Source organism: Mangifera indica, chromosome 2, assembly GCF_011075055.1.
Source record: "Mangifera indica cultivar Alphonso chromosome 2, CATAS_Mindica_2.1, whole genome shotgun sequence".
NCBI classification, from domain to species: domain Eukaryota; kingdom Viridiplantae; phylum Streptophyta; class Magnoliopsida; order Sapindales; family Anacardiaceae; genus Mangifera; species Mangifera indica.
The window spans coordinates 1293361-1319860 of NC_058138.1; the positions used below are offsets into that span (position 1 = coordinate 1293361).

At 33.9% G+C, this 26500-nt stretch overlaps 2 protein-coding genes, 1 long non-coding RNA gene and 1 pseudogene across 3 annotated transcripts; 1 reads left to right on the top strand and 3 right to left on the bottom strand.

The window, feature by feature from the left end:
* Window positions 1–8687: 8687 nt before the first annotated feature.
* Window positions 8688–9309, bottom strand: LOC123200142. Its single transcript, XM_044615286.1, has 2 exons — window positions 9013–9309; window positions 8688–8822 (listed from the first exon to the last, which is right to left on the bottom strand). The coding sequence occupies exons 1-2, from the start codon at window positions 9307–9309 to the stop codon at window positions 8688–8690; spliced, it is 432 nt and encodes a 143-aa protein (XP_044471221.1).
* Window positions 9310–16754: 7445 nt separating this feature from the next.
* Window positions 16755–19343, bottom strand: LOC123200225 (F-box protein SKIP23-like). The gene is made up of 3 exons (XM_044615380.1): window positions 19339–19343; window positions 17297–18434; window positions 16755–16835 (listed from the first exon to the last, which is right to left on the bottom strand). The coding sequence occupies exons 1-3, from the start codon at window positions 19341–19343 to the stop codon at window positions 16755–16757; spliced, it is 1224 nt and encodes a 407-aa protein (XP_044471315.1).
* Window positions 19344–20148: 805 nt separating this feature from the next.
* On the bottom strand, window positions 20149–22541 carry LOC123196802. Its single transcript, XR_006497744.1, has 2 exons — window positions 21731–22541; window positions 20149–20487 (listed from the first exon to the last, which is right to left on the bottom strand). It is a non-coding gene; the product is annotated as an uncharacterized LOC123196802 (long non-coding RNA).
* A 75-nt stretch (window positions 22542–22616) lies between these two features.
* Window positions 22617–24340, top strand: LOC123200299 (annotated as a pseudogene).
* The last annotated feature ends 2160 nt before the right edge of the window (window positions 24341–26500 follow it).

The following is a 26500-nucleotide window of genomic DNA, read 5'->3' on the forward strand; positions in this document are numbered from 1 at the left end:
TGGGATATCCTTAGCCCACGTGGGGTTTTTTTGAAATTTATCACATCAACGTGAGTTTGGCGAAATTACGAAAATGTCCATTATATAATATTAGCGAATTTACTGTGCATTTCTCTCAAATTTCAAAACATTTTCACGTCACCACGTTCATCCCACGGGCGATCTGATTTCCGTCGATTTCCGTCGATTTTCTTGATTTCCGGCACCCACAAATGGCAAAGAAGGTTAGTATATCTCCCGTAATCTTGTTTGGATCAAGTTATTGTTCATATTATTGAGATTTTTCGGTTTGAAATTTTAGGGTTTACGGTTTGAATAATGCTTAAAATGTTTTGATTCTTGGTTGTTTTTGTTGAATTGATTGAGGGGTTTTGTGTTAGAAAACGTGTAGATTTGATTTATGTGAAAATCGGAGGCTGAAACGACCAAAATTTGGCCGAAAATGACTGCCGAAGAGATCGGCAGTCCGACTGTGAACAGTGTTCCCATGTCAAAATCGTGCATGACCTTTTCAGCCAAGATTGGCTGTTTTTGGGGGGGAAAAGTAGCTTTTTTAAAATATTGGGAAGCTGGAAAATTCCTTAGAACACAGTGGACCTCTTAGAGTTTGAGTTTTCATGAGGGGGTAAATTGAGATTTTTCTTATCTAGGGTTTTTGATTGTGTAGTTTTCGAATTTTATATCCGTTTTTTCTGTTCTAGGGTTTTTCAACTTTTAGAATTCGAATTTCAATTCCGTTTTTTCGGATTTCATCGTTTTACGAGATATGGACTCGTATTTTTCAGATTTCCGAAGGATTTTTCGATTGTTTCCATTCTAGGGTTTTTCAACTTTTAGAATTCGAATTTCAATTCCGTTTTTTCGGATTTCACCGTTTTACGAGATATGGACTCGTATTTTTCAGATTTCCGAAGGATTTTTCGATTGTTTCCATTCTAGGGTTTTTCAACTTTTAGAATTCGAATTTCAATTCCGTTTTTTCAGATTTCACCGTTTTACGAGATATGGATTCGTATTTTTCAGATTTCTGAAGGATTTTTCGATTGTTTCCATTCTAGGGTTTTTCAACTTTTAGAATTCGAATTTCAATTCCGTTTTTTAGGATTTCACCGTTTTACGAGATATGGACTCGTATTTTTCAGATTTCCGAAGGATTTTTCAATTGTTTCCATTCTAGGGTTTTTCAACTTTTAGAATTCGAATTTCAATTCCGTTTTTTCGGATTTCACCGTTTTACGAGATATGGACTCGTATTTTTCAGATTTTCGAAGGATTTTTCGATTGTTTCCATTCTAGGGTTTTTCAACTTTTAGAATTCGAATTTCAATTCCGTTTTTTCAGATTTCACCGTTTTACGAGATATGGACTCGTATTTTTCAGATTTTCGAAGGATTTTTTGATTGTTTCCATTCTAGGGTTTTTCAACTTTTAGAATTCGAATTTCAATTCCGTTTTTTCGAATTTCACCGTTTTACGAGATATGGACTCGTATTTTTCAGATTTCCGAAGGATTTTTCGATTGTTTCCATTCTAGGGTTTTTCAACTTTTAGAATTCGAATTTCAATTCCGTTTTTTCGGATTTCACCGTTTTACGAGATATGGACTCGTATTTTTCAGATTTCCGAAGGATTTTTCGATTGTTTCCATTCTAGGGTTTTTCAACTTTTAGAATTCGAATTTCAATTCCGTTTTTTCGAATTTCACCGTTTTACGAGATATGGACTCGTATTTTTCAGATTTCCGAAGGATTTTTCGATTGTTTCCATTCTAGGGTTTTTCAACTTTTAGAATTCGAATTTCAATTCCGTTATCAGGCAGTTAAATCTTGTTTTTTAAGTTTTGTCATTTCCTTTTTTATTATTTGGTATTTTTCATTTTTTTATGTTTTTTCCACGTATACATTTGTTTACATATTTGTTTTTACTCATGTCTAACGAATTTTTTACATTGTCTCAGGATATTTCTCGCAAAAGAAGAAAGGTAGGCACGAAGCTACTTTTTTCCCCGAGAGTCGTCTACCTCTATGCGTCGACGATTAGCGACGCAGTTGTATTTTCACTGTATCGAGTAGCTCACAGATGTATATTTATCGTTATTCCTATGTTTAGATGTATATATTTATTGTATGTGTATATGTGTATGATATACTTTATTTGTGGTTATATATGGATGTGTATTGTATTTGATTTCATTTTTTAAATAATCTTGTAATGAAAAAACAATAAAAACGTATGATTACTCAAACATTTACACACTTGAAACAATTAGAGAAAATAACGTAATACTGAAATAACTCATACGAAACACTAAATTTATTACATCAAATGACAATACAATTACACGTTTTAAACAATAATAAAAATACATCGGTTACATAAAACTGAAGTACAACAATGAAGAATCATTTAACAAACAAAATTGAGTATAAGCATGTCAAGATCTCGTTCCTTTGCCTTTTGTATGTGAACGCTGGGGGGCGGAGCTCGGGACCGGTGCTGGGGATTTACATTGGGTTCGTGTATGCCCCGGTTCATGGCAGCGACTGCAAATCCTTGGTGTAACAATTTCTCCTTGCGATGGACGTCGATTTCTATTGGATGGACGACCTGGACGACGACTATCGAGGACGGGGGGCAATATAACTCTGTCTTCCGGTGAGTGTAACCAATCACATTGATTTCCAAGAGGATTGATCGGTTCCTGATATATTACACGGTAAATATCGGTGCGGAAGAATGGATGAACCCATGCGTGCACATTCGTCAGTCTCATATGTCGTGCAACGGCAATGGCATGCTTGCACGGAATACGTGAAAGTTGAAACTTTCTACACGTGCAAGACATGTCACCAAGGTCCACAATACCCATGAATCCACCAAATCCAACAACCTGATACCGAGTAGGTGTAATCGGTCGAACATCCAGACTCGCAGATTTTGAAAGACGATTACTGATCTTATCTTCCGCCCAAGGGGTGAGGAAGTTATGACATTCACCTGTAATTCAGAAAAAATATTAAGAACACATTTGGTAATATGATTAACAAAGTGGAAAAAAGTATATGAGACAACTTTTAATTAATATCGATTTGATACTTACTTGCATGAGTTCTCCTCTCGTAAAACCATCGTTGCATTGTACCACGAATAAACTCCAAGAGCATGGTTATAGGTAGGCCCCGTGCATGTCTGACAAGGGCATTAAATGACTCAGCAATATTTGTGGTCATAATGTTGTATCGATGTCCTGGAAAGTACGCTCTACTCCAACGGTGAAAGCCGACATCCCGTAGATAAGCTCCAGCTTGGGGGTTCATTGAGTCAATGGATTGCATCATCGAACCAAATTCAGACTCTGTGTATGCTTTAGCGGCTTTCCAATATGCACCCGCAACCTGTAAGAGGGAAAAAAAAATTAAAACTTATTGTAAGCAAAATGTTTGAAAATGATAAACTGTTATAAATTTAATTACTTGTTTACAATATACCTTTGAGTCCCGTTTATACTTTGCCCGCATGTTACACAGAAGGTGATGACAACAGCATCCATGGTGGACATCTGGAAAGACTTCGGCCATTGCCGAGTAGATAGCATGATGTCGATCGGAGATTATTGCAAGCTCAGAGAGGTCAGAGATGCATTCTTTAATTCTCATAAGAAACCAACACCACGTGTCGTGATCTTCTTTTTTGCCGACACCGAAACCAATAGGGTATATTTGATTATTACCATCAAGAGCCACCGCAATAAATAAATGCCCCAGATATCGACCTTTAAGAAAAGCAGCGTCAATGCAAATAACGGGGCGAAGATATTGACTAAACGCACGAACGGAACATCCTAACGCCATGAAAAAATTTGTAAATCGATGCTCATCATCTGTTTCAATAGCAGTAACGGTGCCCGGATTAGTACGTTGTAAATTGTAACAATAATCTGGTAACAGCATAAAAGATTCCTCCAGTGAACCCCTCAATGAATTGATAGCCCAATTTCTTGCCCGCCAAGCCTGTGAGTAGGAAATATCAATTTTATATCGGTCGGCGATGTCTACAATTATTTCTTTAGGCCGATAAATTCGATCAATCATCACAAACTTTGATCTCATTAATTGACCTAAAGCTCGGGCGCCAGCTTGTCTGTGATGTGGCAAGATTTGATCAACTAAACATGTGTGGGTAGGATTCATAGAGTTGATACCCCACACATCACCAACAGTGGACTTGGTTGCATGTATATACCACTTACAATTTTCGACCGTGCACTTAATTTCCCACCGTTTCTTGTCAGACTTTTTGACATCAAATTGAAATCCTTTCAGTAAGGCGAATTGCTTCACAGCGTCTTTTAATTGGACTTTATTATGAAAAATATCCCCTATCTTGACACCATGCTCCACTCGGATCGATCTGGAACTACCTGATGATGCTGATGGCTGTGGAGGAAAATCAGGAAGCCACCTAAATAGATCAGTGGGGACATTGTCAAAAAATGGCCCAGAATAATTTCCACCACCTGAAATAGGATCTTCAAGCTGTAAACTATCCATACCCTCGGTAACTGATGTCATATACTCAGGCTCTACATCTTGTGAAGGAATGTCGAGCATATCATTTCCATCAAAGTCACCCCAATAGGGAACTATATCTTTTTCTCCATGAGCCCATGAGTTTGCAATATACAACGGGTCATTACTGAAATCAATTAACTTTTCCAAATCATATTCTTTTTTGACCCAACTACTTTCGTTTTCATCTTCATCTTCATCTTCATCCTCCTGCCCTTCAATTGGGGTACATGTAACAAATACAGGAATACATTCCTGAAAGTACTGGGAACTATCAAGAAGACCCTGGACATCTTCATCATTTTGGATCTGGATGGGGCCGTCGAGCTCAATTTTTCTTGGCTTCATTGATACTTGAATGTAGTTTTTCATTGGATCAATACTGCAAGACTCCGTCAAAAGCTCAATAAATCCCTCGAATGTTGTTCCATAAGGGATTTTAATCAATTGTTTGGCTCCTCCAACATATTTCATTGTGTTGTTGCGACCTTGAATCCATTCTCCCTGATAACGAACTGATGCATAACCATCCATTTTAATTATGAATCCTGCAATGACCAGTTTTTGAAGATAATTATTCATTTATAATAAAAAAATCAATAATAACTATGAAAAACAGTTGTACAATTATTAATAATTAAGAAAAACTCCTAATATTTTTCTAATAATTTATTTATCCCCCTATAATTATTTGACAATTTATATAACAATTTATATAACACTTTCGTATGTTATTTTACCCCTCAAAATGCATCTATATGTTTGTAACATTCCATTTAAAACGTTTTTATAATATCTATACTTTGAAATAGATATTCAAATTCTATACTTTGAAATGCTTTAAAATGTCAATAATAAAAAATTTCTTCAGAAATCTGGAAAATACTAGTGGATATATCTTAAAACGATAAAATTCAAAAAAACAGAACTGAAAATCAAATTCTAAAAGTTGAAATACTCTAGAATGGTAATAATCGAACAATTCTTCGAAAATCTGAAAAATACAAGTTGATATATCCTAAAACGGTGAAATTCAAAAAAACAGAATTGAAATTTGAATTCTAAAAGTTGAAATACCCTAGAATAACATCAATCGAAAAATTCTTCAGAAATCTTAAAAATACGAATCGATATATCCTAAAAGGATGAAATTCGAAAAAACGGAACTGAAATTCGGAATCTAAAAGTTTAAATACCCTAGTATGGCAACAATCGAAAAATTCTGTAAAAATCTAGAAAATGTTAATTGATATATCCTAAAGGAGTGAAACTCGAAAAAACCTATAATTTTAATTATAATGCGCCTACCATGTTTAATATGAAAATGCGCCCTAATTTTAATAACATTTCATTTGACATTTTAGAAAAGTAATTAAATAAATAAATAAATAAATATCAAAATGCCTTTATAATGTAAAATATCTAAAAACCCCCCATATTTATCCTAAATTACATTTAACCCCCTATACTTGTGAAGCATTGCATTTAACCCCCATATTATAACATAAAAACTAAACTTAACAAATGAAATTAAGTTTTAGACTAAGATAGGCATAAATACCTTTTTTTGATGAATAGTGTTTTTTCGAGTCGAACATAGAAATACAAACTTCTTCCGTCCGAACGAATCCCTACTAATTGATGTTGAAAAAAAATGAAAGTGAGAGTGAGTGTTTGAGTGATATGAGAAGTGTGTGTAAATAAAGGGAGTGAGGAGGGTTTATATAGATGAGAGGAAGGGTAATTTTGACATTTTAGAAAAAGTAATTAAATAAATAAATAAATAAATATCAAAATGCCTTTATAATGTAAAATATCTAAAAAAACCCCCATATTTATCCTAAATTACATTTAACCCCCTATACTTGTGAAGCATTGCATTTAACCCCCATATTATAACATAAAAACTAAACTTAACAAATGAAATTAAGTTTTAGACTAAGATAGACATAAATACCTTTTTTTGATGAATAGTGTTTTTTCGAGTCGAACACAGAAATACGAACTTCTTCCGTCCGAACGAATCCCTACTAATTGATGTTGAAAAAAAATGAAAGTGAAAGTGAGTGTTTGTGTTTGAGTGATATGAGAAGTGTGTGTAAATAAAATGAGTGAGGAGGGTTTATATAGATGAGGGGAAGGGTAATTTTGACATTTTAGAAATAGTTTGAAATAAATAAATAAATATGAAAATGTCTTTACAATGTAAAATATCCAAAAACCCCTCATATTTATCTAAAATTATTTTAACCCCCATAATGAGTGAGGGGAGTTATATAAATGAAGGGAAGGGTAATTTTGACATTTTAGAAAAAGTTTGAAATAAATAAATAAATATCAAAATGCCTTTATAATGTAAAATATCCAAAAACCCCTCATATTTATCTAAAATTACATTAAAACCCTATAATAAGTGGGAGAGTTATATAAATATGAGGGGAAGGGTAGTTTTGGTATTAAAAAAAGTCATAGGCATTTTTTTTTTGGAACAGTGATTTTGGGCATTTTGGCTTGGAAATAGTGATTTTGGGTATTTTTGCTTAATGGGAGGGCATTTTGGCCATTTTTTAAAATTTCCCTAAAAGAAAACACATGCGATTCATCCAAAACAAGGTTGCACTCGACAAAGTGAACATTATTTCAATACCTCCTCACTTTTCTCATGACAATAAAACACTTTCTCTACTAAAGAATCGCTTGAATGATTGACAATAATATCTAGAGACAACGGTTCGCTTGTTAATGTATCATATTTCTATTGTGTCTTTTCATCTTACGCGTAAGAAGACACTCAACCCAAATATAACACAATTAAAATTCTATAGAAACACTTAAGTCGAACACAACCCATTTTATGAAAAAGTGGACAAAATACAACCTATTTAACTTAGTTTAGAAAAATTTTGTGTTAACAACCAATTCAACCAATTTTATCAATATTTACATATTTTACATGTTTTCTAATTATATATGACCTAGATCGATTTGATTTGACTCTTTTTGATAGAACATAACACGATAAGATACTTATATATAGATCATAATTAAGTTTTGAAGGGTCGACCCAAATATAACCCGTTTCACGAATGGGTTGACACAAACGTGATTGATTTGCTATTCATATAAAAATTACTCAACTCAATCCTACTTGTTATATATGGTATGAAATTAAGAGTCATGTCACAAATTACCAGTCTAGTCTTTAAATCTTCATGTTAGTTACGTAGCTTTTACATATCATGCATGGCACAAGTTTCGGCCCAGTCAAAGTGAATCTCCAGAAATGGTATATAAAATGAAAAAGGGCCCATAGAAAAATAGATATTGAAGATTAATAACACCAGTAAAATCACCTTGGAGATCATATAATTCTTGAGAAATTTTATGTTTCTGACGTCCTGTTACAGTTCGAGACGCCATGGCATATAAAATAATAATAAAGTTCAGAATCAAATCAATAATATAATATTTCCAACTGCTACATCCTACATATATGTATTCATGGGGAGCAACTATATGAATTAACAACCTCTAGCTTTTTCATGCAACCACGTTCATTTGTATATCTTATTGGCAGGGATGATCATGATGGTTTCTTCTCAAATCGTGCAGCAATGTATTCTATATTTACTTGTATATTAAATTCAGTTCATGTTATCCATAAAAGGCCTGGTTCTTTCCTTAGCAATTCACCAACACATCTTCTCTTTCTTTCTTGTAAAATTTTCAAGTCATGGCTCTCACTCGTATCTTCTTTACAGCCCCTTTGCTTCTCTTCCCATTACTTATCGTTGCCTCTGCTGGTGATTACGGTTATAGCACCAACCCTGGGAGTGACAAACCAAAGTCTCAAGGTTACGATTCTCAATTGTATGTTGAGAAGTCGAAATCTGAGATAAAGGGTTACAGCTCCAAGGTAGAAGATAATGGTTATGACTTCAAACAACGCGTTGAGAAGTCTCAGTCTGAGGAGAAGGGTTATGATTCTAAGCTGGTGCAGGCCCAAAAATCTCGGAAGATTCAGGAAATGATACGAGCCACTCATTACTACAGTCACTGAAGTTGAAACTTGAAGCATACATCCCGGGGAAATCATATGTAACCACAAAGAAACCAGTTTCACCCATATAAACACAATTTGGTTTTATTGCCGGAAACTTTAGACAAAATAAATAAGCTACCTCCATCAAACAGAAACAATGCTCTACCCTCCAAATCCTTCACTTCAATCCACTCTTGCTCTTCTGCGTCTAGCTTAAACACATAGAAAATAGAATTCAAAAGTCAAAACCACTTTCTGAGCCTTAGCTGGAGAGAAATTTCTTTTATTTCCAAAGTTTTTATCAGTACTATTGCGATTTTCAGTCAAATACAATTCAGTAGATGTATTTACAAATCTTTCGTAAGTAAAACGAATCAACAATGGAGGCAAAGTTTCACTAACCTCCAAAGACTCCGAATTAACGCTTAAAATATGCCCATTTGACATTTCCACATGAAACTGCTTCTTATAATAAACAATATCCTGAACATCAACATCACCAAAACCCAAGTCGACCCATTTCTTATCACAGCTCCTCCAAACCATCAATTCCAAATTCAGAAAAACCATAACTGCTAACTCATCATTATCTGCAGAGACGGCAAACTTTTTGCAACAAAATATATTTTCACCCACTAAACCGTCTCGGATGTTCATCCAGAACCCAGTCAATTCTATAGCCTTCCGTTTCCTGCACATGATATTCCAGCAAGTTCACTGACTGAGGCAACATTTCAAGAACGTGTTCTTCAAAATGGCGGCGAGAAAAGGGGCCGCGGACCCGGGATTTCGCCCGGCTAGATTTTTCAACTTTGACTATCCACGGAGGGGCCTCGTGGGAAAGGGGTTGCAAGACATAGACAGTGGATTCGGCAATGATGAGCTGCAAAGGAGGGTCGGAGATTCCGAGGTCATAGTAATAATGAACGGGAGCAAGTTTCGGAGAGGGGAGAAGGACGGCGAAGCGGAACGAGCTGCAGACGGCGCGGAAACGGCTGAGTTCAGTTTGGGTTTGGAGGCAGTGAGCGATATTGAAGAGAATGGGGTCTGCGAGATTGCATCAGTGCCGCAGGGGCGGTGGCCATGTATAGAGGGTAATTTGAGAAGAAATGAAAAAGGCTAAAAACAGTCAGAGAGTAGAAACAGCTACGGAGGAGAAGAAAGGAAAAGGGAAAGTTTTCTTAACGAATCACAGAGATGAAGATATGGGGATTTACCAGACATGTCCAGGTCCCGGTGTGAGTGGGAGACACTGTACCAGAAAATATCAGAAAAATAACCACTTACTCCTCATGGTTTGTAGGAACTAAGCACACCCCAGTTTTATGCAGACAATATGCATTTACAAAAATGATCACTTTACCACAATACAAAAACAGCGGGTAACATTAATTTCCAGCGCGGTTTAATTGGATTTATGTAAGGTTCGAGTCTGAGTTTGGTGAGCTCAGGAGCCATAAACTTAAGTTGAGTTTGAAATAAAAATTATTTAATTCAATTGGGTTTGAAAAAATATATTTAAATATATAATTTATATATTTATTAATTATTTGAATGTCTATTTAAGTCATTCAGACAAAGATATTTGCAACACCGTTTGTATCAAGATATCAATTGTGTAATTGAAGTTGACCATACAATTCTTTTTTTGTCAAGTAATTAAATTCATTATACTTTTATTCATGTAATATTACATTTACATCACATGTATAAATGGTATCTGAGTGGATACTTTGGCATATAAATAAATTTATTTGTTATAATATGAGTAAATAATGTAATTACTTATATTATCTTTAGTTTAAAATTACTTAATTACATGATGACAAGTAATCTTATTTTGAATATATTTCTAATCACCTTATATATACAGAGTAACATTATGCGTATCTATTTTGAATATACAAATGAGTATACACTTATATGTATCGTTATATAATTTAGTGTTATTTTATCTTTAATTTAAATCATTCAATCACATAAGGACACACATTAAATGTGAACTTATTGATGTATTTACAATAAATCATATAATTTTATTGATACATAAAATATTATTGCTTTAACAATAAAACTGTATATACACACTAGTGATCGGTGATTTGTGTACTCAAAATATGTATAAATAGTGTTACTCTTCTTTTAATACTAAGGGATTTTTATGTATTTCATTATGATAAGTTTAGCATTTATGTTATATTACATTTTAGTGTTCAAATTTAAAATTTTCCTCGTAAGGCTTATTTAGATCTAGGGGTGGATTTGATTTTAACTGAGTCAAGTCTAAAGTTGGGTGAAGCTCAAATTAAATCTATTATGCTCAGTTTGAGTTGGAGTTCAAGTTTAAGTTTGTTTGAATTGATGCACAATATCAATAAAAAGTAGTTACTAGATAAACAAAGTTGTTATAGAGATGAATAACATAATTAATAAGATAAATAATATTACTAGATAAATAAACGAGTTAATCTCAATTCGAGATGTTGAGTTTAAGTTTAAGTTTAAAATTAATTTGTTTGAACTAAATAATGGATTCAAGTCAAACCAATTTGAAGTAGTTTCACCCCTAATTAGATTAGCAATTAGGTTTGATGTAAAAAGGCTTCAAATGAAGCTTTGCCGAAACAATGGCATATTCATTACACACACATAATAATTTTTTCTTATTACAAATCAAAGAATACAAATAACAAGTTTGGAAACATTAAAACTTGAATTACGTTTGAGATTAAAATGAATAAATTTAGTAAACAGTTGGAGTCGACTTCCTGCCAGAATCAGCACTTGGTGGCTTATAGTAAGAATCATCTTTGTGATATTCTACCGATTTTGATTTGTAAAAATCCACTTTACGGCCATAACTATAATCTTCCGGCTTGAAACCAGTCGGGGTTGAGTTCTCGACGTATGGTTTGGACTCATAACCGTGATCTTTTGGTTTGGAAACGTAACCCTTATCCTCTTGCTTTGATTTTTCGGCGTATGATTTGACACCAGAACTCTTTTCTTCGGGTTTTAACTTTTCAGCGTATGGTTTGGAACCATAAGCATTGCCCTCAGGGTTGGCCTTCGGAACATATGGCTTTGAGTCATAGCCATAGCTTTCTGGCTTAGAAGTGTAACTTTTATTCTCGGGTTTTGAGTTCTGAACGTATGGTTTGAAGCCATAGTCATTACCTTCTGGCTTTGAGCCGTAACCATAGTCATTTGCAGAGGCAAGGTTGAGCAATGAGAAGGGAAGCAAAGAGGTTGCGAAGAAGATTTGACTGACAGCCACGACTAGGAAAATATTGTATGAAGAGAGAAAGGATTTATTGGTGAGTTGCTCAAGGAAGTGCCAATATCGCCTTTTATAGGTGAGAAGGATCATGGATGGCCTATTTCTTTTATTTAATATGAACTAAAATATGCAAGCAACACAATGACACTTCTGCACTACTTCAAACATGATCTCCTTGCCATTAAAATGAACTTGAATGCCCTCGGGTTTGTAGGATAGCTCAAGATAGAGTTCTAGGCTCGACTAAAAATAGAACTAAACTCATATAAGAGAGTATTTGACTTAGTTCAACTTGTAAACCAATTATTCAAATCAAATTAGTTTAAGTTTGCCTTGTATATCAAATCAAGTTAAAAGTGAATAATTATTAAAATGATATCAATTTGATCATTATGAAAACAATGTCATTTTTATAATGAGTAAAGCAACATCATTTTCATAATGATCAAAATCAAGGTTTTAAAAACCGGACCGGACCGGCCGGCCGAACCGGCCGAACCGTGAACCGGAACAGTAGACGGTTACTGTAGAATGCAGGACCGTTTTGAGTTTAAAATCGTTTTGGGCCGCGGTTGAACCGCCGGTTCACACCTAAACCGTGGTCCAACCCGGTTTAGGTGGTTCCGGTTCAAGGCTTTATATAAAAAAAAAGTTCTATTTTTTTTCTTCTTCCTTGCCATGCACGCAAGACTTGCAGGAGATGGTTTTCTCCAACTTCACAAGTTAAAATCGTCGTTGATTCATGTTGCAAGGTTTCACACCGTTGATTCAAGTTTAAATCTTGCATGCAGGACATCAATTGCTGCAGTTGTTGCAGTTGTTGCAGGCTTCCCAAGACAGCAGTGAGTAATAATAATAATAATATAGTTGGTTTAAATTAAATGATTTGTTTTATATTATGTTTGTTTAAACGCTTACTGTATATTATTTCTTAAATTTTTTTCTTCTAATAATTTGGTTAAATAGTGCACAACAAGTCAACATTGTAATCTTTTACATTTTAATTCAACAAGGTTTGGCATTTGATGCTTGTTAATTTGTGTTTTGATTTTTGGTGTTTAAAAATAGGTTAACTTATTATTGTTAATTTGTAATTGACTTAGTATTTCTGTCAATTTAATATGTTATTGTTAATTTGTAATTTTATTATATATCTATATTAGATATCTGGACTGAATGTATTTCATTCGTAATATAGTTAGTTTCTAAAAATTTAGAAGTTGAATATCAATAATCTATGATACCCTATTTATATATAATAAACCAATATATGACAATTTATAATGAATATTGTTAGAAATAATGAATATTGAAATACTTGTGTAAATAATTGATTTTTATGGTGAAAGAAAATAAAATATTCAACTATATATTTTGTAGATAATGCTATTAAAGAGGATGTTTTGTTTTGATGTAAAGTTAATGGTTATTACTTATTAAATTTATGTTCAATAATACATATATTTTGTTAATTATGAAAAGTATGTGTAACATAAAATTTAGTATGTAAAACATGTGTAATTAGACATAATTTTTTTAAATTATTACATAAAACTATAATTTCGGTTGAACCGGCCGGTCTAAACGGTTCGACCGGTTCAACCGAAACCAATATTCAAAACGGTTTTTACTCCGGTCCGGTTTTAAAAACCTTGATCAAAATGATGTTTTTTTAAGTGTCAAAACTTGAAATCTGAATTCAAATAACTAAATTACTAATACGAGTGAGTTTTGAGCCATTAAATCGAGCTTGAGCCTCCCTTCAATACGACTTAGTAAATTCAAATAGCTCAATGAATTCAGGACGAGCTCCAACTGTCTTATTATTCATACAAACTAAACTCAAGTTAGTCCTTGGTCGGACTCAACTTGGCTCGTATCTAGACCTACAGGCATAATATAGTTGCTGCCCACAAACACATGTTGCTATATGAAATCATCTATGGCTCTTGAATTGTTTTTGTTAAGCTCATTTGCTTCTTGTTGTTCCGCCACGGGTTAGGCTAGTGAGAGATTTTAGGTTTTCAATTGGCTCGATGTGTAATATACTCTTAAGATGCAAAGTATCAAATGTACTTAGTTATGTTAGGTATTAAGATTAGGGCTGGATTCGAGCCGAGCCGAGCTTGGCTCGCAGCCAGCTCGGGCTCGGCTCGGCTTTTTAAGGGCTGGCTCGAGTTCGGCTCGAGCTCGACTCGAGCCGAATTCGGCTCGGCTCGAGTTCGGCTCGTTTTCAGCTCGGCTTGGTAACGGCTCGGCTCGGCTCGTTTTTTATATCAAAACGACACCGTTTTGTATATATATATGGATTAAAACGACGCCGTTTTGTATAAAAAAATTTTTAAAAAAATATACCGAACCAACCCGAGCCAGCTCGGGCTCGGCTCGAGCTCGATCGAGCCGGGCTGAGCCCGGCTCGTTTCGGGCTCGAACCGAGCCGAGCCGAGCTCGATCCCGAGCTGGCTCGGCTCGAATCCAGCCCTAATTAAGATAATGTATTATCTTGTAATTGGATAATTTTATAATTATGGTTTATGGATAAAGTAATATTCAATCACATAATGATACAATATTTATGCATGTATATAACATTGCTCTCAAGATTAATGGAAGACTATTCACATTGTATTCTATCAAGGTTTTCAAACCCATACCACCTACTTATGAAACCAATCAAAGGGTTGTATGAGCCTTAACTAGTTTGATTGTTATATGGTGTGCATTTCTTATTGGATAGAAAAAATTTTCAAAACAAGATATGAAATCAATTATAACATTTTAGTATTGATGAGATCTCTTATCAACAACTGTTATTTATCAGAGTCTTGTAAAAGATAAAATGTGTAATAATATTAAGGATGTTATATGAACTTTGATATTCAATACGATGGTTTAAAAAAGAATAAATGCAAAAGAATTTGAAAAAGAAAAAAAAGTGGACACAAAGTGATTTTTATACCTCAATTAATGTTTCTTTTTTAAACTACAAAGCACTGTGATACGATTTGTGAAGAGAAAACCAAAGAATAAACCAATAGCAAAATGTACAAATACTAAACATTGGGATACAAGTATTTATGTGGAAACTCAATAAGAGACAAAAAAATTCACGGTTGATGAAAGGATTAAATGGTGATGAAGAGATTTTCTTCACTTTAATACTACTTTTATATGCCCTAATTGACACGTGCTTAACATATGTACTCATTGGTCATATGTCCGTAGTAAGTTGTATTTGGACTGTAACAGATTATTGTTCCAGTCCATAGGTCTTATTTCTTAATTTGTTTAACTAGACTAACCGTTACTTAATTTGTCACTGCCACAAATTTATTTGAAAAATTACCTTTTGAATATACACTTCTTGAAATTGGATAAATAATAAAATTATATGTATACACTTTTAAGTATGCAAATAGATACATATGTTATGTGTTATAATGTGATTAAATAATTTTAAATTAATGATAAAATAATAATTAATCACATGATGATATATTATATATATACTTATCAATGAAAGGATTAAATGGTTACGACTTTAAACAACACGTTGAGATGTGTAAGTTTGAGGAGAAGAGTTATAATTCAAAGCCAGAAAATAAAATTAGTACTATATAAGTATAGTGGATTATTATTTAACACAAGTCAATTAGTTTTGTGTAATATGAGGTTCAATTTCCATACTTATAGGCTCAATATATTCCTGACATGATATCTGAGCACAAGTCTGACCACAGGCCTAACAGCCTAAAGTATTCTTAGATATAGGTGACAATGCACCTATTCAAAAACAAACTTAGCCAAAAATAGCGAGCCTAACAGCCTATGGTGGTTGTACTTGAGGGAAGATATTAGAAACTAAAAGAAAAAAAAGTTTCATATTTGATAAAAGTGAGTAACTCATTAGTTTTGTGTAATATAAGTTTCGATCTCTATACTTATAAACCTAACATATTCCTGACAAATTCAAACTTGATTTAAATTCATAATGATTAGTTTGAAATCGAACTTGACTTACTTGATTAAAGAATAATATCATTGAAGAAAAGAAAGAATCACCAATGAGACAAATTTTGATGCACCAATGAGACAAAGTGAAAGGTTCAAGCCAAAATAAACAACAAATACTTACTCTTGCATAAGCAAATGAAACAAATCATGCCAAATAGACAAATGAGATTTGCCCACAATCTTATAGGAGTAAATGAAATAAACTAAACAATATATAGTTACCATAAGTATGCTTAATTGACGGAACTAGAGTCATTTATATTTTTTATTAGCGTTCAAACAATTGGATATAACACTATAATCGAATTGAGGTAAACCAAATATTGTTTGATTCGAGTTTGACTTGATTATATTTAGACAAATCTCAAGCTCGTGCTCACTGAGTTGGAAAATTCTTGGCTTAAGCTAGAGATAACAATAACCTACTTGAGCTTGATTTGATCAATTATAATAAAATCTCATAACTCAGATATTAATCAATTAACCTCATGTTTAAAATCAAAACAACATGAAGCTCAGCTCAGCTTGATATAAGCCGAGCCATGTGCACTTCATGAGCATCTCACCTCATTTGCAGCCCTAATGTGGCTTCGACACTTCTCTGATTATCATCACAACAATAATATGAAAGACTCTGACCTCATCAGGACAGTATTAGCAGCTCAAAAAGTATAGGAAACCACCAAGCTTAAATACAGGAGTCTGAAGGCATAACAGGAGAATTAAATGACCAAGCTTAAATCTAGTTTCATAACATTAAGATCCATAATGCATATATACATGCTCACAAAATAAAACCAACATAACTACCAACTAATAAAATGGTCCAACCAAGATGGTAACCAAATCTTCACATTGACGATGAAACACTCTGCAAGCGGTTGATCCCAGAAACTTCTTCAATAAAATGTCTTCGCATCTGTTCAAGTACCTAAAATGTAATAATAAAGTTCAAATGCCAGCATTTGTCAAACTTACCTTTATTTAGAAAGAGCAATGTTATGTGTACCTATTTTTGATACACAATTCATGTACACAGTGATGTGTCATCAAGTAATTAGATGATTTTAAAATATCTGTTATCGTATGATAAATAAATATTTAATCACATAATGACATCTCATCTGTGTATACAAATTGTGTATCAAAAATAGGTACACATAGTTTTATTGATTTAGAAAAAGCAATACTATGTGTACCTATTTTTGATACACAATTCATGTATACAGTGATGTGTCATCAAGTAATTAGATGATTTTAAAATATCTGTCATCGTATGATAAATAAATATTTAATCACATAATGACACATCATCTGTGTATACAAATTGTGTATAAAAAATGGGAGTTTATCAGGAAAAGCTTGGAGGAGGCCATAAAATTTCGGAAAAACCAGGAAAAGCTGCGAGTTTATCAGTACAACGATTTTCCAGGTTAAGATCAGAGCATTGCTTCCAGGGTAATCACAATCAACATTCGGATGACCTCTATCAGGTAAATAAACACACTTCCATTTCAATCCTGAGAACTCTTGAGCTGAAAGAAAAAAGTTACATTCCTTTAACATGAAAAAAGCTCTGTCCTGGAATCCATCCTTCACCACAACCCACTCATCGTTCCCCTCATCAAGCTTGAAAATATTCAACCCAGCCTGGCAACTTCTGTCACTGGATTTACCGCAGAAGTGGCTGTCATAGTTTCCAGGGAAGTCTAAGTAGTTCTTCCGGATTAAGAACAAATCCGGAGATGACTTTACCAAGTGGAAGGAAGAGGCTGACCTGCTTAGCGAAATTCGCAATGGAGCCACTGGTTCTGAAACGTTCAAGGACTTAGGATCCACACAGAGAGTACCATCTTTGTAGCTCAAGACATAGAATCTTCTGTTATGATAGATTATGTCATAAATAAAATGAAATCGATCCTGAACAATATCGATATTGTGCCATTTGTTATCTCTTCTTTTCCAAACTACAACCTTTCCTTGAATCAACACCATGATAGCAAGTTCATCATCATTGTCATCTTCATCAGCAGAAACCACTACTTTGCCAGTGCAGCTTTGTTCCGATCTGCTGAGCTCCCTTTGTTGGTCTCTAGCTAATTCAAGTCTGTACCCTTTACTTATCTCCTTAATGCGATGATCCAGTAAGTTGAATGACCCCGGTAACTTATCGGAGACGTTCTTGACTTGAGATGTGGAGAAGGGATCCAGGAGTTTGACATCTCCGGACGGTGGATATTCGACTTTGACTAGCCAGGCTCCTGGGGTGTGATAAGGATGGGAGACTTGTGAGAGGGGTTGGATGGCATAAACGGTGGGCTGGGCAATGAAGAAGTGTATGGGAGGTTGGTGGAAATAGTGGATGTCTGGGTATAGGTTTGGTGGCGGAGGAGGAGGGAAGGCTGCTCGAAATGAGGTGCAGATGGCGCGGAAGCGGAGAGTGTCAATTCTAGTGGGGAGGCGGTCTGCAATGGTGGCGAGTAGCTGGTCTGGAAAACTGGACCAGTCATGGGACTGTTGTCCATGGGAGCTATGACAAGAAGGATGAAGAAGAAAGGAGAAAAGTCTTATGGAAAGGATATGAAAGAAGAAAGAAGAAAGTAGAAATAAAAAGGGCAGCCCAAAGTTGAACAAACTGTTTGACTGAGCTAGACTCGGTTTGGTACAGTAATCAAACCAAAATTAATGAAAATAATAATTATTTTTATATATATTATTTAAAATAATATTATTTTAATCCATTTAATTTAATTTTTTTTTATATTTGTAAATTCAGTGAATCAAACACTCCAAACTCAAACTTAAATTCAATAATATAAAATTTCTAAATTTAAACATAAGTTTGAATTCATTTAACACAAAAGTGAACACGTAAGCTTTATAATATCAATAATTCTTAAAAGTTCAAAATTTTGCATGTAGATTTCAAAATCTTCTTAACACTTAAAACTTATAATTACTTGCTAAATTGTTATACTTAGTATAAAAAATTTCATCTAACCTCTCATCTTTTAAAATTCACATATGCAACCAAATTTCAAATTTTAAATACAAGAATAATTGGTAAATATATATATTATATAGTTTTATTATAATTTTGCGAGTCAAATTTATTTCAATAATTTTTATTTTGAACCCAAGTTTAACTCCCTTGAACCTATATCTATCCTATCAAACCTAGATATATTCCATTCCATTAAATGTTATTGCAGCCTTAATTGAAAAAGAAAGAGAAAATTCCTAAACAATCCCTACTCTTTTAGTAATAAGCAAAGTCCCGACAATTAAGCAAATATGAAAATAAACTACATTAACTACCCTGAAATGCTAAGTTTTTAACATCAACCAAGGGTGTCATCGTCTATTCACACAGGTTAGTAAAAACAATTTAAATAAAATAATTTTTATCTTCCCTTGCACGTCCTCTCTCTAACCCCATTTGAGAATATTTTGAGAAAAAACATATATTAATTAAAGTAAAATTGTCATTGCAATTACATCATTGATTACATAATGCACATCATATCATTTTCTTCTCTCAAATCTGCCATCAAAAGCCCACCAATCATTTTCCTCTATTTTTCTCAATTTCTTTCCATTTTTTCCCCCTTTATAAGTGGATTCGAATTGAATCAAATCCAAACAAAGATCAAATCAATTTTGATTTAAATCTCAAATGACTAATTTTGAAATTTAACCCAACTCATGCGGTTGATAAATAGTATTATCAAAGAAACAGCATAAATGAAACAAATCTAGTATTAAGTGATGTCAATGGATGAACCAGATTTGCCCACAGCCTCATCATAGTAAATGAAATAAACCCAACAATGATTAGTTACTATAAGTATGATTAGTTGATAGAACTACAGTCATCTATAATTTTGGATGGGGTTCAAATGATTGGACATAGGATTGCAATCAAACCAAACTAAACCAAGTATTGTTTGATTCAAGTTTGACTTGATTGTATTTACACAAATCTCAGGTTCGTGCTCACCAAATTAAGAAGTTTTTGGTATGATTTCGAGATAAAACAACTAACTTGAGTTTGATTCGATACATTAAAATTAAATCTCATAACTTATATATTTAAAATCAAACTGACTCAAAACTCTTCTCTGCTTGATATAAACCACGCCATGAGCAGTTTGAAAGCATCTCACCTCACTTGCAGCCCTAATTGGGCTTCTGGGACTCCTCCAACTCCAATCGTTTAATGCCAGATTATCATCACAAAAGTTATTTGAAAGACTCTGAGCTCATCAGGACAATATTAGCAGCTCAAAAAGTGCAGGAAAGCTAGTTGATATACAGGAGTCTGGGCATAACAGGAGACGGAAATGACCAAGCTTAATCTAGTTTCAAAACATTACCATCCATAATGCATATATACATGCTCAGAAATTAAAACCAGCATAACTACCAACTAATAAAAAAAAATTCTTAATAATCCCTGCATAGCCTGACCAAGATGTTAATCAAATCTTCACATCGATGATGAAGCACTACTTAAGCGGTTGATCCCAAAAACTTCTTCGGTAAACTGTCTTTGCATCGATCCATAAAAGTTGTTCAAGTACCTAACATGTAATTTGTCAAAATACTAAAGAGAACAAAACGTTATGATGAACAAGACTTGGCAAGGTAGTGCAAAATTTCTAGGCGGACACAAGAACAGATCTGTCCATTAAACTCAGAACAAAATAATGCTTCATACGAAGCCGAGTTGAAAAAGATTCAATTTAGTCAGGATTTGATAGAGTAAGAAATCCAGGGATCAATCAGTAATCGCATCACAAAGATATTATATTATGAAGTGAAAGTGAAAAAACAAATATAAAGGTGCCATGAACACCAAAGGCAGAACATATTAAGGCCACAGAAACTTAAGAATCTGCCACAAGGCACAAATTAATAAATCGATAAAAAGAAAACTTAGTTTACAAATAAATATTTGTTTTTGACACATGAAAATAGAGAGACTATCAAGAACTGAAATAGAAAAACAGAGTACCCTATGACAATGAATCATGGCTGAGAGAAGAGAGATCATGGAATTTTGTAACCATTCCCTAAAATTGATTATTTGAAACTGGAGCAAACAGAGAAACTGCATAAAGCATTCAACTATAAATAAATCAAATTTGCTTGAATCTCATGCTTGATGATCCTGCAAAGAGTAATTTAACTGTCTCCAGAACAACCTTGAGGAATGATTATCCAAAAGTTCGCACCCACAACTGGCTAAAGCTTGGATTACGACAAAGGGAGCATCAAGAAAGATGGTGTAGCAAAAGGAGACAATAGGGAACACAGCAAAGCAAATCCATATCCGTTTCAAAACAAGCAACAACAACTAATATCTGTAAAAGCATTTGAACATTGAAAATTTACATACAGGAAGTCAGTATTTGTACTGTTTTACATCATGTCCTTATAAATCAGTATTTCCTCTGCTTACATAATCTCGTTAAAAATGTCCTCAATCTAGCTACACAAATGAGATTTCAATTAAAAAATAATAATCAATACACAGATATTACAAGAATACTATGGAATTGCTATCAGAATCATGAAACAACCTATAAATACAAGCAACTACCCCAGATGCGACTAACATATAATTTTAATATGCTTTTTAAATCTGCACTTTCAATGTTTACATAATCTTGTTAAATGTCTTCAATCTAGTCAAACAAATCAGAATTTAATATGGCATTGCTATCACAATTAAAGAAATGAATGATAAACACAAGTCCACTCCAGCGAATTCATCACTGCAAGTGCTATACAATACACAATTTAAAAAGGAAAAAAACTTACATTCAGGGAAGAGCCAAGCTGGTGGAGATAAAAAAATCTCATAAGATTCAGGAAATGATATGAGCCACTCATTACTACCGTCGTTGAAGTCGAAAATCAAAGTATACATCCCTGGAAAATCATATGTAACCCCAAAGAAAGCAGTTTCACCCATATAAACACAATTTGGTTTTATTCCCAAAAAATCTTTGGCCGAAAAAAATAAGCTACCTCCATCAAATAGAAACAATGCTCGACCCTCCAAATCCTTCACTTCAATCCACTCTTACTCTTCTTCATCAAGCTTAAACAAATAGAAAATAGAATTCAAAACCACTTTCTCAACCTCAGCTGGAGAGAAATTTTTCTTATTTACTAACTTTTTTTTATCACTACTATTACGAATTTCAATCAAGCACAATTCACTAGATGTATTTACAAAGCTTTTGTAAGTAAAACGAGTCAACAATAGAGGCAAAGTTTCACTAACCCCCAAAGACTTCGGATCAACACTTAAAATATGCCCATTTGACATCACTACACGAAACTGCTTCTTATAATAAACAATATCCTGAACATCAACATCACCAAAACCCAAGTCGACCCATTTCTAATCAGAGCTCCTCCAAACCATCAGCTCCAAATTCAGAGAAGCCATAACTGCTAACTCATCATTATCTGCAGAGACGGAAACCTTTTGCAACAAAATATATTTCCACCCGCTAAACCGTCTCGGAGGTTCATCCGGTACCCAGTCAATTCTATACCCTTTACCGATTTCCTGCACACGATAGTCAAGAACGTGTTCTTCAAAATGGCGGCAAGAGTATGAGTGCTGAGGGAAGGGTTGTATTCTGTATTGATGATTTGTATCAGTATTATTATTGTGGAATAGTAGAGACGAATAATGAATTCAAGATTTCCTTCAATCATAATTCTTCCATATATCATTTCTATTCTTGTACATTTAGTATTGCCATTCACATTCTTGTTATTGCGCTTGGAGGATTGGTGATTAGTGGTGATTGTAGGTAGAGTACTGCAGTAGTTTGTCTGGAGGTGATGCGTTGCTAGAGAAGTTAGCTGGGTTGACTGCAATCTCACCAGTCTAGGTGTTGCATTTTCAAAACATATTGTTCAGGTATATACTTACAATCCAACTGGAGAACTAGGACAGCACTTAGAAGTAAATTCTGTATATTGAATATCAGTTCTTCCTTAAAAATGGCTACATACGGTTTCAAAACATATTGTTTTAGATTGATGCCCATGTTGGTGGAGCATTTGTTCATTCCAATAAGCAACTTTGTATAGTTACATGTGGAGATGATAAAACTATTAAGGTATCATCTTAAAAGGACTTGAACTGCTTCTCTAGGGAAAACATAACTGATATATCCTCGATGTAATGTTCATCCTATTAATGAGTTTGGCTTGTTGGGATGCTTAGAGTAGTATCTTCTGTGACAGGTATGAGATGCAGTAGCTGGGCGCAGGCAGTATACATTTGAAGGCCATGAAGCTCCTGTGTATTCAGTCTGCCCTCACCACAAAGAAAATATTCAGGTTAATCTTTTTTAACTCATCTATGATGTATTGGTGATCTGTATCATTACCTGTTTTTATATGGTAACTCACTGATAGAAATAAGATGGCTACCATCACTTTGAATCTCATATTATCCATATCTTCCTATCTTGAAATATGCAGTTTATATTTTCTACTGCTATTGATGGAAAGATCCTTGGCACTTGTCTGCTTTTGATGTGCCATTATTTTTAACTATTCTTACATCTTCTAAATAGAGTAATACTTCTATATTTTATCTCGCACGCTATTCTCATGTGGAACAAGTGAAGAAAGCGAATCTCATTTAGTTGAGTGGAATGAGAGTGAAGGAGCTATTAAAAAGACATATGCTGGTTTCAGAAAGCGTTCTCTAAGAGTTTTCCAGTTTGATAAAACACGGAATCGATTCTTGGCTGCTAGTGACGAATTTCAAATTAAATTCTGGGATATGGACAATACAAATATGCTGACATCTGTTGATGCAGCTGGCGGATTGCAGGTTTGTAGTTTTACTGTTTACTTGTGCACCAATGGTATTTAGCAGTAGATATGTAGCAGTTGTTCATTCAATTCTATTCTTTGCAGGCTAGTCCTAGACTGAGATTCAGTAAGGAAGGATCTCTGCTTGCAGTTACAACGAGTGACAATGGTATCAAAATATTAGCCAACAGTGATGGATTTCGTATTAATAAGAATGTTAGAAAGCAGGGCTATTGACAAAAATAGGGTTCCATCTGAATCCATTCTTGCATGTTTGTTGATCATCCTCTCACGTCATTGTTTGAGGTTGTTTTAAAAAAGTAATTTTTAAAGAAAAGAGCACATGGAAAGATAAAATTATAAACATCAGCTCTTTAGGGGCTGGCATTATCACCCTTGAACTAGATTTAGGTTTGTTCGGTATTTCATAGACGATTAACAATACTTGATTGAGATAATTCTTTTGCAATATTTATAAATTCCACATAACTGAATGAGATTGTTTACTGTGTCTCAGGTCATGACAATGTTTTTGCCCCTAACTCTGGTAGCTACCCTTTTGGCATTGCATCCCCAAGATAATAATATTATTGCCATTGGGATAGAGAATTCTACTATTCAAATATACAATGTTAGAGTTGATGAGGTGAAGTTTCTCTCCTGAATTGTCGTATTCTTTACTTAATTTTTGAAGCTAGTTTTGTGTGTAACTGGTCACAGGGCATCTTCAATTGGAGTTTGCTCCATGTATTGCTAATTTTAATCTATATTTGATTACAATGTTATTTTGAGAATGATAATGTATATATTATTTTGGTATGGCTAACTCGTTATATATACCATGCAATTTGATGAATGCTTATTGGTTCAGTTTATTAGCGGGGAAGTCTTAATGTTACCATCTTATTTTGGGAATTGGTAGTTATTATAATTCCATAAGAACAACTGAAATCATTTTTCTACTATTATTATTATTATTGTAGGGAAATGTACCATCTTCCTGAAAAAACATATATGCAACAAAAGTACAAAAGGGCATACATGAGTCCACTAAAATATAAAAAACCCTGCTCAAAAACTGTCAAAGCTCAAGTATAGCTATCTAAATAATCTAGTCGAGAGCTTTATTGAATACTTAAAGCTCATTGCATGATATATAATGTGGAAGTATAATTTATGCTGAATGTTGCTGGCAGGTCAAAACCAAACTCAAGGTTCACCAAAATCAAATCATAGGGCTTGCATTTTCCCAAACTTTAAATGCATTGGTACCGTCAAGGGCTAATGTGGAGGTTAGAGTCAAACTAATATAAAATTCAATATTTTAGTGTTTATTGCTATTAGTTGTTCTTTTGTTCATTTGGGGTGCTTTAAGTTTTTGTTGAGAGTAAGAAAACTAGCACGGTCAAATCATTAAGGGCTTGCTCTATTGGCTGTTTGCTTATTTGGGAGCAAAATATTTTCCTTAGTACTTTGTTAGATAGCATGAGAGCTGCAATTTGAGATTGATCATAACCCATTGAGGGTAATCAATGGTTGCATACTATAAGCATTTTCTTTGGAAAAATTTCTAATGCAGTTGAATTACCATGTAAATATAGTCTGCTTGTATGTTTCCTAGCCAACAATAGATGTCGAACAGTGCCCAAATTTAAGCTTTCGCTGTCCAAATAGGTGAAGTTGAATGGTCAAATTGTTTTGAGGGAATATCCATTGCAAAGTGCAATGAAAATGTTCTTTTTGAACCTTACATAAGTCTGGATATCTTGTTTAGTGTCATAGGTTAAATACCAGTAATGGGGTCTTGCCTATCAGCTGGAGTTTTTGATGTGGCTTTTAGATCACGATGTTATTTAACTTGAGATTGTGCCAAGTAAGTTAAGTGTCTTGAGTTCAAATTCCTTGGCTGTAATGTTGAATCAAAATAAGTCTTAAGGGAGGAAAAATATAAGTTATATAGGGTTTACAAGTGAAATCAAGAGAGGAAAATATTCTACCACTAGCAAAGCTAATCACTTAATACACTAAAAAGAGTAGTCAATCATGTAAATGAAGAAAGACTTTAATTTTCTACTAGTTTCAAAAGTGGCTTTCTGCAGTTGCTTCTAAATGCTATTGAATTTCAATTTAGGTCCCAAAAATTATGTTGAAGCTTTCTCTTTAATACTATTTCTGGGTTTTTGACGTCCATAACATAATAAATTATTTATTAACACTCAATTATTATGATACAGCTATGTATGTGAAGCATCGATAAATAGGAGAAGCTGAAATCCAGGTTCATACAAGCACCAGCTGGCGTCAATCCCCTCTGGTTGGAGAAACTAAAGTCCAGTTTCATAATGATCAAACACATCTATTAGTGGTTCATGACAACCAAAGTTCCATGTATGACAGCAAGCTTGAATGTTCACATTCTATAAGTTTTGCTTCCATCTCATCTTGTTTTAGTGTGTCATCAGTTCGATCTCTCTTTAAGTAAACATACCATATGATAATTTATATGACCATGATCTCAATTCAATTAAATTATGTGGAAACATAGCATCATGATAATATAGGTTAATCAGACCCAAATCACGTATTCTTGTCTGCTTAAAAGATTAAGTTATGTAGCTTACTATCATCACTGTACTAATTCCACCTTGACCAGCTAGAGTAAAGGAGTCTAGAATGCATTTTTATTGATGTTATGCTTGAAGCCTTGTGCATGGCTTATCACACTTTGTTGGAAGTTTTATT